The following is a 14,347-nucleotide window of genomic DNA, read 5'->3' as shown; positions in this document are numbered from 1 at the left end:
CTTCAGTGTAGTCAAGCAAGGTACTGTAGGCCTTTATTCTGCTGCCACCTTGAGGATCTGTCCACAGCTAGCTGCAGCCCTCCATAGCCCTCACACTGACACTCCTTTTTCACACCTTCAAGAATAGCTACCTGCTGCGCGCATAATTGCCGGTGCAGAGTCTATTGTTCTGCCAATTCCTACAACATTCATGTCATTATTTACCTAATGGCAGTTTTACAATGCAAATAGGGCCCGATTCAAAGATTGGATTGGACATTTATAAACGTTTTCTGTGGACTTTGGAGATGTTGATGGTGGTATGTTGTCTCACTAATGCTGGCAGAGCACATATTCATTAAGTGGCACGACCACTTTACTTGGAATAGAAATGGAATGGAATGCTGCAGATAACCTGCTTATTGTTTTAAGTCGTAACATAATGTCAGGTGGTGTGCTGCCATTCTCTGTCTTTCTTTCATAATTTCTAACCATCTTCCATCTTCATTCCTTCCTTCCTGCCTTCTTTCTTTTTTTCTTTCCTTTGTTCTTTCCTTCCAAACTAATTTCCTCATTGCAATTACATAATAAATTACTGGCTTATTGTGTTGTCTGTCTCCCTGTCTACTGTCCTTGTTGCCAATGCAGTTCATAACACCACACTAAATTCACAACACTGTACGAAGTAATGTGTGTGTGTGTGTGTGTGTGTGTGTGTGTGTGTGTGTGTGTGTGTGTGTGTGTGTGTATACTGTCTCATACAGTAGGCTTGTAGTGTGTTAGTAGACACACACATACACACACACACACACACACACACACACACACACACACACACACACACCTGTCTTATGTCTGCTGCTCTAAACTATAATAATAATAATAATAATAATAATAATAATAATAATAATCAATTTACAGTAACATTTAATACTATTATCAGAGCTGATTACACAATATCACAATGTTGCTTTGAACATGTTGTATGTCTATTTATGCTGGGGAAAGTTGTCACATGAGACCACAGAGTTACATCCCCTGTGTATTCCTTTGTCCTCTGAAACATTCTTATAGTGAAAATGCAATATTGTGTTCTTCTTCGAAAGCTTTGAACCTGTCAGACTTGTTGTCCAAACTACAAGTGTCCTACCACGGATGGGATTTGATCTTTGGTTTACAAGAACAACACCTTACCACTTGGCCACTTACCACTTGGCCTATTGTAAGGTTTGGGGGGTCGCTCTTATTGTTGAGGGACCCTTTGGCGCCCTCTGGTGTTTATGTATGCATTTTTGTCTGTCCTAATTACTGTGATTGTTACCTGGTGTGTTTTGTTTTGGCTGTGGCTATTTATAGCCCTCTGTGTCTTCTCTCTTTGTCGGTTGTTCACTATACGTTGTTTTTGTTTTCTATTATTATTTAAGCATTCATCGGAGACTTGCTTTCTCCACTTTTGTTTAATCGCTTACTGTGCGGTTATTATTATTCCCGTTTGCTCAAATAAAGAGTACCTTTATTTTTGAATCATACTCCTGCATCGGTCTACTCTGTTCTGCTCTGCACCTGGGTCCAAATACATTAGCTACCCGTAACAGCCTATCAGTAGTCAGCAACTGAATCAAGCATAGATTGTGATAAATCCTATTGTATGCATTCGGTGTGAAAGCACTGAAAAAGCAAACACTTTGGAGATGCTGGGGAATGATTGAACAGCTACCTCGCCCGGGAATCAGGGGTTGCTTACTTGCTTAGCTAAATCTACCGTTCACTTGTATTGCCCCATTCATTGTCAGGGGGTCCAACAGTCTGTGGTTGGGGTGCGAGCAGGGCCGGTCCTAGGCATTTGGGTGCCCTAGGCGAGAGTATGATTTGATGCCCCCCCCAAAAGGGGCGCCACCACCACCACATTAATAGTCCTTGGGCCAAACCCCCAAATTGAAAATTTCATTACCAAATTCTGGGCAAATCCTAGATGTGATTTTCTTATTCCTATACATCCCTAGATTATGTTTTGATATGATAGACCTTTTGAATATTCTACAGCAGCTTATTAGTAGTTATCACCTCGTAAAGGTACGGAGTGCTTTTTTCAAAACCGGAGTTTTGCCTAGAAAAGTCCCCTGCCATATCTTGCTCCCCTTCGTATGATTCGCGCCTAGCTGTGGTGTGGTTTTGATAGAGACATGAGGCTTTTCATGTTCTTTATGCGCCTGAGTCTCCTAAACACGTAGAGACCAACCCCGAGTCGATCAATGATTCCTACGATGAGCTATGGTAACTTTACCGCACCTACCCCCTACCGATGAATGCCTAATTTTTGCGGTTTTCCGGAGGTATTGTGCGGTAGGTGCGGGAAAGTTACCATAGCTCAGCGTAGGAAGCTCTGATCGACTCGGGGTTGGTCTCTACGTGTTCAGGAGACCCAGGCGCATAAAGCTAACCTGGCATGTCTCTATCGCAAGCACAGCCCGAGCTATGCGCGACTGACGTGAAGGGGAGCAAAATATGGCAGGGGACTTGTGGACACGAATGCAGGACACTGAGGCGGAGTCAGATGAAAGGTCAAACCCATGGATGGGTACATTTATTGTTTTCTGAATTTGTATGTTTAAATATACAAATGATACATTATCTACTTAAAATATGCGTTAATTTACATAGTTTTCCAGAATAAAAATCTAAAACAAAGTGCTTAAAACAAATAAAGTGTGTGTTTACCTCCTCAAATAAATTAACTTAGCCAGATCCATATTTAGAGGTAAGTTAGCAAGCTAGTTTAGAGTTAGTGGTAATGTATAGCTGGTTACTGGTTAGATAACGAAGCGACCTTGGGTTCCCTGAAAGGTGCTATATAAATGCAAGTTATTATTATTATTATTATTATAACTAGCTAGCTAGTTTTTTCTACCATAAATCATCTCCTGAAGCCACAACCATCTCCCACTACTGAGGCTACAGAGCAGCGATGTAACAGCTTCATTGACTTTTTCAGATCCAAGGTCAACAACATTCGCTCTCTGATGCCCAGCTCTTCCTCTCTGTCTCCCTCTGCTACCAACCCCTCGCCTGGGAGTTTGCCATCTCTCCCATGTTTCACAGAGGTTCAACAGAGCCACATTATGGAAATCCTTAGAGGAATGAAATCATGCACTTGCGCCCTGGACCCCATTCCCACTGCTCTGCTCAAGTCATACACCAACCTTGCCTTCCTGTCCAAGGTGCTAGTGAAGGAAGTTGCTTCCCAACTCCAGGATCACCTCAAACACAACAACCTGTTTGAAAGATTTCAGTCAGGCTTTCGCTCAGCCCACAGTACAGAAACAGCTATGCTAAGGGTGACGAATGAACTGCTAATGACATCCTCCTGGACCTGACAGCAGCATTTGACATGGTGGATCACACTATCCTCCTAGAGCGCCTCCACACCACCATTGGACTCTCAGACTCTGTACTGAAGTGGTTTCAGTCCTATCTCTCTGGCAGGACTGAAGGATGGAGGATGCAAGTCCAGACTTCTCCCTGTTACCTGTGGTGTTCCACAGGGGTCGGTTCTCGGCCCCATCCTCTTCATCACCTACATGCTCCCCCTCGGTCGTGTCATCACCAGATATGGGATGTCTTTCCATTGTTATGCTGATGACACACAGCTCTACATTAAAACTACCCCAAGCCCCTCTGCAGCCATGTCATGTCTCACCACCTGTCTTGAGGAGATAAAGGCATGGATGAACAACAACTTCCTTCAGTTAAACAGTAACAAATCCGAAGCTCGTCTTGTTGGCACCCCACACCAGGTTCAGTCTTCGCCCATATCACAGCTCACCTTCGAGGGTCAAGTCATCCTCTTCTCCTCCTCAGTTTCAAATCTGGGGGTTAGGTTTGACCCTCACCTGACCTTCAGTGACCATATAAAACACCTGTGCAAAACCTCCTTCTATCATCTCAGAAATATTTCCAAACTCCGTCCCACTCTAACCCTGTCAGATGCAGAGAACTTGTCCATGCCTTTGACTACTGCAATCCGCTCTTCATCGGGATTCCTGGCAAAAGCATACAGAAGCTGCCATACATCCAGAACAGCGCTCCCAGGATCCTGATGAGAGTCCACAAATACAAGCACATAACCCCTGTTCTACACTCACTACACTGGCTCCCTGTCTCATTCAGGGTTGACTACAAAGTCCTTCTTCTCACCCACAAATGCATCAACGGACACGCACCTCCCAATCTACAAGAACTCATCACTCCACAAACCTCCACCCGCACCCTCAGGTCTTCAAACAGTTTGCTCCTCCAGGTCCCCAATACCAGGCTCCGCACCATGGGGGACCGAGCCTTCTGTTCGGCTCCGCCGTGCCTGTGGAACAGCCTTCCTAGCCAGCTAAGGGCAGTACAGAGCCTGTGCAACAGCCTTCCTAGCCAGCTAAGGGCAGTACAGAGCCTGTGGAACAGCCTTCCTAGCCAGCTAAGGGCAGTACAGAGCCTGTGGAACAGCCTTCCTAGCCAGCTAAGGGCAGTACAGAGCCTGTGCAACAGCCTTCCTAGCCAGCTAAGGGCAGTACAGAGCCTGTGGAACAGCCTTCCTAGCCAGCTATGGGCAGTACAGAGCCTGGACTCTTTTAAGACAGGCCTTTGACTGTTGAACTGTGTTCATTTTTGTGATTTATTTTGAGTTGTTTTACTATGTTTTTAACTTATTATATTTTAGTTTTTTTTACTCTGTAGCACTCTGAGATTCTTTTGAATGAAAAGTGCAATACAAATAAAATGCATTATTATTATTTATAGTTAATAACACTTTAGTTCGCTAGCTAAACTAGCAAAGTAGCCTGTTGTGTACCCAGGCTTGAGACAGGGTTTTATATTGTAGTAATATTAATGTAACTTAATTTACATTAAATTTACAGAAGATTCCTTGTTTGTAGCCCCTCTAAGTTGTAATGAGATCTGCCCCAATTACTGCACCCTGACAATATTTTTGTTTAGAATAAGGTTGGTAATTTAATGTCAAACTAGATGTATTCCTCTATTTCAGAGACCCACATCATCAGCAGTAAGTGTAAGTCTAATGATGGATCCAACTTCAGGTGAATGCAGCAGCAACCTGCCAAGAAAGTGGCATGGACAGCATCATCCACTGCTCTGATGATGGACAGCATCATCCACTGCTCTGATGATGGACAGCATCATCCACTGCTCTGATCATGGACAGCATCATCCACTGCTCTGATGATGGACAGCATCATCCACTGCTCTGATCATGGACAGCATCATCCACTGCTCTGTCATGGACAGCATCATCCACTGCTCTGATCATGGACAGCATCATCCACTGCTCTGATCATGGACAGCATCATCCACTGCTCTGTCATGGACAGCATCATCCACTGCTCTGATCATGGACAGCATCACCCACTGCTCTGATCATGGACAGCATCACCCACTGCTCTGATCATGGACAGCATCATCCACTGCTCTGATGATGGACAGCATCATCCACTGCTCTGATGATGACTCCAACTCAAACCTGGTGTCACCCCAAAACCTGGACTTATGGAGAACTTTGTTGAGGGCGGCAGAAATCAGAAAACATCTCCCAATTTTGGACCACACCTACCACCGGACTCCATACACCTACAGCTTTCACTGCCTTGTGGGCTAAATAAATGTAACTGTTCATCTGCCTCCGCCTCAGTGTCCTGCATTCGGGTCCACTCCCGTACAGAACGTAGGCTAACACACATTTTAAATGACAGCAGTCCATACTTTAAGAGGGGATAAGGTATTAAACTACTAACTACAAGGTCCAACAAGGTCTATCACATCAAATAATAATCTAGGGATGTATAGTAATTAATTACTGTCTTTATCCAATCTGTGGTCCAAATGTTCTTTAAAGATATGCAAATTAACTCATATTTTAAGTAGATAATACATCATTTGCATATTTAAACAGAACATTTCTGAAAACTTGTAATACAAAAAATTATTGTCTCAATGTAAGTAATCAACTGGGGAAGTCTCATGGTGATATCTATTAGGTAAAATGTTTTACCCATCAAAAAGTCCCCGGCCATATTCTGCTCCCCTTCGCGTCAGTCGCGCATAGCTCGGGCTGTGCTTGTGATAGAGACATGAGCCAGGTTAGCTTTATGCGCCTGGGTCTCCTGAACAAGTAGAGACCAACCCCGAGTCGATCAGAGCTTCCTACGCTAAGCTATGGTAACTTTCCCGCACCTACCGCACAATACCTCCGGAAAACCGCAAAAATTAGGCATTCATCGGTAGGGGGTAGGTGCGGTAAAGTTACCATAGCTCATCGTAGGAATCATTGATCGGCTCGGGGTTGGTCTCTACGTGTTTAGGAGACTCAGGCGCATAAAGAACATGAAAGGGCTCATGTCTCTATCACAATCACAGCACAGCTAGGCGCGAATCATGCGAAGGGGAGCAGGATATGGCAGGGGACTTTTCTAGGCAAAACTCCGGTTTTGAAAAAAGCACTCCGTACCTTTACGAGGTGATAACTACTAATAAGCTGCCAATCCAAAAGGTCTATCATATCAAAACATAATCTAGGGATGTATAGGAATAAGAAAATCACATCTAGGATTTGCCCAGAATTTGGTAATGAAAAATGGTTTGGCCCAAGGACTAAAAGCCACCAGTACTGCCTCAGCACCACCCACACATTCAACAGTAAAAATATGGACAACAATGGTTTCAAGACAAAATAGACAGTAGGCTGAGACATATTTTCATAGAGACATGAAAATCATAGAGCATTTTTTTTGTGGGGGGGGGGGGGGGCATTTGGGGCATTTGGCGCCCTAGGCGACCGCCTAGTTCGCCTATGCCTAGGACCGGCCCTGGGTGCGAGGTGTCTTTGATGATGTTTGCCGCCCTCCGTCGACACCGGGTTGCCTGGAGGGACTCGATGGAAGGGAGTGCCAATGATACGTATGTTTGGGTCAAGCAATAAAGAAGACAAATACAGGACTGGCTCATTTGTTCACTTTGTTCGGCTGCGCTCAGGCAGGCGGTACAGGACCATGTTCGCACGAACAAACAGACTGAAGCTCAGCTTCTACCCTAGGGCCATTCAGGCCCTGAACACAGCAAAGACCTAGGTTCTAGGCCCTGGACAATCTAGACAATTTGATGGCAGCTACTAGATTGTAAACATAAGTGCAATATTGTAATACAACTGTGAACATTCTAAACCTGCTAACTGCGACACTTTAATGAATGTGCAATAATACTATGTGCAATATGACAACCCTTGTGTACATAAGGTTCAGATATAGGGAAAAGTTAGGATATTTATAGCATAGCATAGTGTACAGCACAGTGTTTTTATTGTATAGTATAGTAGTATAGTATAGTAGATAGTGTACATAGCCTTATTTATGTAAACCAGCTCTTTTCTCTTTTTTGTTTTTATCCTTGGCTCTCTTGTTTTTAGTCTTTTTTCCTAGCACCAGGGGAGCCCCCCCTCCTAAATGTTGTTGTATGGTACCTGTACTGTATTAATGACAATAAAGACCATTCATTCATTCATCATTCATACTGCACGGAATGGAATGAGGAATGGTCTATACAGCATGTGAGGAATATGCCATTCTCATTCATCATTCTATTCCATGCATTCCAATGAGCCAGTCCTCCGATTTCTACCTCCACCAGCCTCCACTAATAAAAACACATCACAAAACAACAATCCATCGCTATACAGTACACACATCAAGACCAGTACGATATTATCCTGAACCCCACTCGCATGTTTCACATACAATCATTCAACCCCTCCTCATCAAAGGTACACAGCCCCACCCAGACACCAAACATTCTGAAAAGCCCTTATATGGTAAAACAGGATGTAGTAGGTAATGGTATACTCTACCTATGTCACCCAGAGACAAACCCCCTGAACAGTAACTCTGGGTCAGGACACCCACTACCCCCAATCTGGTTCCTGCTCCTAATCCATATGAACAACTTGCCCTGACCCAATAAAGTTCAACAGTCAATATTTGGACCTCTGCCTAAAAGAATACCTGGGCCCCGAAATAAACACCCCAACAGAACCCGCCCCCCTGCCCCAAGCCCCTCCCCCCCACCTGAGACACAGCTGTTGCAGTAACCCAGAGACAGGTATTAAACGTGCACATCAAGCAAAAACATGGCAGAGAGAGAGAGAGAGAGAGAGAGAGAGAGAGAGAGAGAGAGAGAGAGAGAGAGAGAGAGACAGAGAGACAGAGATAACAGAGTTTTGTGAAACTGTCACATATGAATGTTATTGCTATTATCAATAAACCACTTTCTCACAGATCCACTTCTGGTAATATTCACATCTGTAGTCATTCCATTGATTGTTAAGATTGTAAAGAAGGAGATGCTGGTGGCCTTCTACCACGGCGCAGTGGAGAGTATCCTCACCTTCGGCATCTCCAACTGGTACCACAGCTGCACGGCAGCGGAGAGAAGCGATCTACAGAGAGTCGTGAGAACAGCACAGAGGATCACCGGCGCCCCCCTCCCCTCTCTGGAGGAGCTGTACAAAACACGCTGTCTCAGGAGGGCCTCCAAGATCTCCAAGGACCCGACCCACCCTGGGCACGAACACTTTGTCAAGCTGCCCTCGAACAGGAGGTACAGGACCCCGGCCGCTAAGACAAACAGACTGAAGGACAGCTTCTACCACAGGGCCGTCAAGGCCCTGAACACAGAAAAGGCCTAAGTTCTGGGCCCAGGACAGTCCGGACGGATTGTATGGCAGCTAGTGCTGAGGCACAAACATGTACATTTTCAAGCCTGCAAACTGTGACACTTTAAAATAATGTGAAAAAATACTTTCTTGTGAAATATGACAACCCTAGTTGACTATCTGTGCAGTATAGTACAGTGGATTGTGTACATAGCCTCTATTGATGTAAACCAGCTCCTTACCTTCTTGTGATTTTATGCATCTATGCTTTTTTCCAAAATGTGTTTCTTTTTCCTCTCCTAAACACCAGGGGAGCCTCCCCTCCTAAATTTCGTTGTTTGGTACCTGTACTGTAGCAATGACAAATAAAGTCTATCTATCTATCTATCTATATACATTCACACAGTCCTGGGTCCCGTCATGATTGTTTGGTTGTCTGTTAGCCCAGTACGCTGTGGTCAGAGGTGTGCCATCCACCCATTTCCAGGTCCCCTCTGTGTCTCTGTCAGTCAGACCAATCCAGACAGTCTCCCTCAAATCAATGATAAAGTCCTCTTCCTCTCTGCTGTTGATGATCACCAGGTCTGCTCCTCTGTCTCTGCAGTCCTGTCTGCTCTCATCCCAGGTTTCAGTCTCAGTGGAGAGATAGTAGCAGCTGGAGCCAAACGTCCTCCATCCTCCTGTAAAACAAGTTTTCAGTTTCCTCTGAAAGTCTTCTCTCTCTTCAGTCAGGTTGTTGTTACTGGTCTGTAACTGGTCTCTCTCTTTAGTCAGGTTGTTGTAACTGGTCTGTAACTGGTCTCTCTCTTCAGTCAGGTGGTTGTAACTGGTCTGTAACTGGTCTCTCTCTTTAGTTATGGCATTGTTACTGGTCTGTACCTGCTCTCTCTCTTCAGTCAGGTGGAGGTTACTGGTCTGTAACTGGTCTCTCTCTTCAGTCAGGTTGTTGTAACTGGTCTGTAACTGGTCTCTCTCTTCAGTCAGGTTGTTGTTACTGGTCTGTAACTGGTCTCTCTCTTCAGTCAGGTTGTTGTAACTGGTCTGTAACTGGTCTCTGGTGGAGTCAGATTGGACACTCAGACCTACACCCAGACACACTGCAGCAGCTCTGAGGAGTCTCTTCTCTGAAGTCTCAGTACCTGACAGATGATCACTTGCTACGGTCTTTGGGGGGGCGTCCTCTGTCCCCGGGCTGGGTTCTAGGAGTCCGGAGGTATCTGCACTGATGTAGAAGATATCCTCAACCCTCTCCTCCAACTCTCCTCCATCGAACCTGATCTTTTTAGCCATCTCAGCCTTGGCATAGATAACCTCAGACAACTTTCCAATACTTTTTGTTCTGACGTTACCTCAACACTACTCTATAGTCTCTTCGTCTATGTAGCTGTGTTATCATGTGTGCCAGACAGACAACTGCATTTATACTGTTGGTGTCAGCAGGCAGGGAAGTGTGCAAAGAGGAAATAAACGAGTGTTTGGTGTTGTGGAATGAGAACTGGCTGTCTGGTGTTAGGTGTTATATACATTCACACAGTCCTGGGTCCCGTCATGATTGTTTGGTTGTCTGTTAGCCCAGTACGCTGTGGTCAGAGGTGTGCCATCCACCCATTTCCAGGTCCCCTCTGTGTCTCTGTCAGTCAGACCAATCCAGACAGTCTCCCTCAAATCAATGATAAAGTCCTCTTCCTCTCTGCTGTTGATGATCACCAGGTCTGCTCCTCTGTCTCTGCAGTCCTGTCTGCTCTCATCCCAGGTTTCAGTCTCAGTGGAGAGATAGTAGCAGCTGGAGCCAAACGTCCTCCATCCTCCTGTAAAACAAGTTTTCAGTTTCCTCTGAAAGTCGTCTCTCTCTTTAGTCAGGTTGTTGTAACTGGTCTGTAACTGGTCTCTCTCTTTAGTTAGGGCATTGTTACTGGTCTGTACCTGCTCTCTCTCTTAAGTCAGGTGGAGGTTACTGGTCTGTAACTGGTTTCTCTCTTCAGTCAGGTTGTTGTAACTGGTCTGTAACTGGTGTCTCTCTTCAGTCAGGTTGTTGTAACTGGTCTGTAACTGGTCTCTCTCTTCAGTCAGGTTGTTGTTACTGGTCTGTAACTGGTCTCTCTCTTCAGTCAGGTTGTTGTAACTGGTCTGTAACTGGTCTCTGGTGGGGTCTGAATGGACACTCAGACCTATGATCCCAGCCAGTAGGAGAACACACAGCAGCCCCAGACACACTGCAGCAGCTCTGAGGAGTCTCTTCTCTGAGGTCTCCGTACCTGACAGCTGATCACTTGCTACGGTCTTTGGGGGGGCGTCCTCTGTCCCAGGGCTGGGGTCCTGGAGTCCGGGGGTGTCTGCACTGACGTAGATATCCACAATCCTCTCCTCCACCTCCCCTCTGTTGAACCTGACCTTTTTAGCCATCTCAGCCTTGGCATAGATAACCTCAGACAACTTTCCAATACTTGGTGTCAGCAGGCAGGGAAGTGTAAAAAGAGGAAATAAACGAGTGTTTGGTGTTGTGGAATAAGAACTGGCTGTCTGGTGTTAGGTGTGAATGTATTGGTCTCATTTCCCTCAACAGCCTGTTTGTTGAAGTGGTCAACCATCCCTCCCTCCCTCCCTCGTCCGGCTCTTTACTAAATTGCACAGACTTTTTTCTGTTAGTCATTTTTAAATGTTCATACAAGGCAACATCTCATCTGAACATCCTTTCATTGTTCTACTGTGTAAAGATTCAACACAAAAGAATACCAGAATGGGCCAATAAACAACCAAATGATGCTCTGTCCTGTGTCTCCTTGGTTCTGTAGTGATGCTGGTCTGAGCTGGTAGTGTGTGCAGCTGTCCAGAGACACTGTGTTCATGTAGCTGTACCATTATATCCAGGTTTATGTTTGTGCGAGGTGTCTTGGAGGGACTCAATGGAAGGGAGTGCCAATGATACGCTGGCTGGACGGTTTTCACCACCCGTTGCAGGGTCTTCCGTTCGTACACATTGCAGTTGAGTTGCCATGTCCACACTGTGATGCAGTTGGTGAGGATGCTCTCAATGGTGCAGCGGTGGAAATTGGTCAGGATCCTGGGAGACAGCTAAACACAGTTTGCCTGTTGCTACGGTGTTCCTCTCGCTAATGATACTAACCGCGAGAACCGTTAAAATCCGAATCAGGACCCGTTTCAGCTCATGCTCTTATTTTGAAAAGGAAGACCAATAATTTGCAACCCCCCCAAAAAGAGCAAATATTCTTTCTTCAAAATTCAAAACTTTTACAGCGGTGTAATATTTGATTTGATACCATTTTTTTGGGCCTCTTACATTTTTGTAGTCATTGTTTGTCTCAGAATCAAAAGTTTTGCTCTTGACAAAAAAGACACAAATTAAATGGTGTTACCCTCTAGTAGTAATGTCCCAAAATGACAGCCTGAGAAAAGTAATTTTGTTCAAAATACTTTTTTTTGCTTGCAATTTTTCCTTTTTGGATTGAAAAGTTTTTTTTGTGGTTCATTTGGCCATATTAATAAGTTTAATGTCGACGCTTTTATTTAGAAAATATCCTCATTTCCATACACCGGAAGTGGAGGGCGGAGCTCTACTCATACTGCTGGCGGATGTGAAGCTCAGCCTCTACAGGTCAGTCAGCTAGCTGTCAAACAACCTCCTAGCTTCTCTCTATCCTCCTCTACCGTCCACATGCCTCACTGGACGTGAGAGAAGACATCCAGAGAGACATTTACATACCTCAGACACGGGTAAGATCAACGCAGCTAGGCTATTTCATGTATTATTCCTGAGTTGTCCGATATCAACATATCCGTGGCTATGCTAGCTGGCTAACTTAGCCTGTGTGAGGGACAACAACATGGACAGCTAGCCCGCAGAGCAGCTACAGACAGACAGACAGACAGACAGACACTTTACACACAGCTTTTACATGTCTTCGTGACACTGGCATTATTCATCTTTGATTGTTTTTGTGTAATGTTTCGAAATAGATACACAGCGAACACGTCATAGCCTGAAAAGGCCTTAAACAACATAGTACCTAAAGCTAAAGCTGGGTGGTTCTGTTGGATGAGCTGTGGCCTATGTTGACAGCCCAGGCCAGGGTGGTGTTATTGAAGACGTGTCTAGATGTCTTGGTCCCGTTTGATTCCCCAGGTTCCATCTGGATTCCTCTAAATGCCCATGGCTGTGTGGAGCTACACAGTAACCTGCCTATGGAGTAGTCAGCCTATATGTCAAAGCCATTATGTAAGACAATGATCTGCAGTAATGGAAGGGCTTTGGTGGCAGCCTGAAATAGCTACTTCAGTCAGTGGCTTGAAGGGTGGGTGCAGCAGGTTAGACAGGTGTGAAAGCAACGCAGGGCACTGGGTTAAAATCACTTATTTAGAGAGAGAGAGAGCTTAGATCTAGTGTCCCTGACCTTTAGTCCCTCGACAACATGTTCTCAAACAGAGGTAAGGTGAGTTAATCCATACTGTTATGACCATACTCGTGCTGTCTCCTATCTGATTAGATCTGATTCCATGTTGACTGCACTGATTTCTTATCAACATCTCAAACTACTACAGGGATCCCCTTTTCATATCACAGATGGCAGTTAATAGTAGAGCGTTATGCGTTAGATTTCATCTTCCAAGCTGTGTGAATGTTTCCCCTAGTTATGATTCCTCCAGTACTCTCTAGTCTAGTGTCAGAGATCGACACAGTGGTTGATCATCGGCTGACTTTTAGACAATAGGCAGTGGAGAAAAGTTAATTGGTAGAGGGCATTATGACCAACGCAGTTCACTTTGCTCAAGTCAGTGACTAGATAGTATGTTATGTACCCCCACCATCTGCATTTGCCCATCCATCAAAGCAGTTGGAAACTGAACAGAATATCCTCAAAAGAATAATACCATATAGGCCCTAGGCCTAATAGATCCCATTATCATTCTACCAGAGGACCCAGGCTGTGTTTAATTTGATCACGTGTTTGCAGCTAACCTAGGGAACAACACATCAGGTTGTAAGACCTCCAGAGTGTTTTCCGGGGGGATTAGGCTACGTCATGATGTACAATCCAGGGAGGATTTAACTTTCGCTGCGTTCATGACTTATTCTAGAGCGCCAGTGGTTCATGCAGTGTCCTGGGGTCTGTAGTACAAGCAGCCATAATAAAGCCACAGTGTATTGCATTAATGTATAATGGAATAGTAACAGCTTGATGTGATTAGTTCACTTTATATGAGGTGTTGCTTAGGGATGCACGATATGCATTTTTTCCAACCGATACCGATACCGATATTTACCCGCTTCTCGTGGCCGATAACCGATACCGATATTATTATTATTATTTTATTTTTTCTTTCCTATACCAGGGGAGCCCCCCTCCAAAATTTCGTTGTTTGGTACCTGTACTATATCAATGACAATAAAGACCATTCAGATATTATTTCACAGTTGATAACCTGTAGTTCATGCACACCTGAAGGTAAGAAAGGCTATGTAGTGAGCAAAGATTGATGATTTAATATTCCATAGTGATCTCACCAAATCTAACTTACATCACTATTGTTAACACAACAAAGAGAACACTTCTGACTCTTCAAATGTTCATTTATTATTTCCTCTAACAAACAGAATCTGTTATAGACAGTGCACAATGCTTTTTTTAGCCAAAGTTCATAAAG

General features: G+C 44.6%; 1 protein-coding gene and 1 pseudogene across 2 annotated transcripts; both read right to left on the bottom strand.

Annotated features, from left to right (window-relative positions):
- Nucleotides 1–9,070: 9,070 nt before the first annotated feature.
- Nucleotides 9,071–9,976, bottom strand: LOC308173079 (uncharacterized protein; the record flags this gene model as incomplete). Its single annotated transcript, XM_080548043.1, has 1 exon — nucleotides 9,071–9,976. The coding sequence occupies one exon, from the start codon at nucleotides 9,974–9,976 to the stop codon at nucleotides 9,071–9,073; it is 906 nt and encodes a 301-aa protein (XP_080404169.1).
- Nucleotides 9,977–10,195: 219 nt separating this feature from the next.
- LOC308173078 lies at nucleotides 10,196–11,089 on the bottom strand (annotated as a pseudogene). Its single transcript has one exon. The product of its transcript is annotated as an uncharacterized misc_RNA (transcript).
- Nucleotides 11,090–14,347: the final 3,258 nt, after the last annotated feature.

This window comes from Nansenia antarctica (genome assembly GCF_963989245.1).
Source record: "Nansenia antarctica genome assembly, chromosome: 18".
NCBI classification, from domain to species: Eukaryota; Metazoa; Chordata; class Actinopteri; order Argentiniformes; family Microstomatidae; genus Nansenia; species Nansenia antarctica.
The sequence above is the reverse complement of the archived record's forward strand: the minus strand, read 5'-3'. Positions and strand labels throughout refer to the sequence as shown.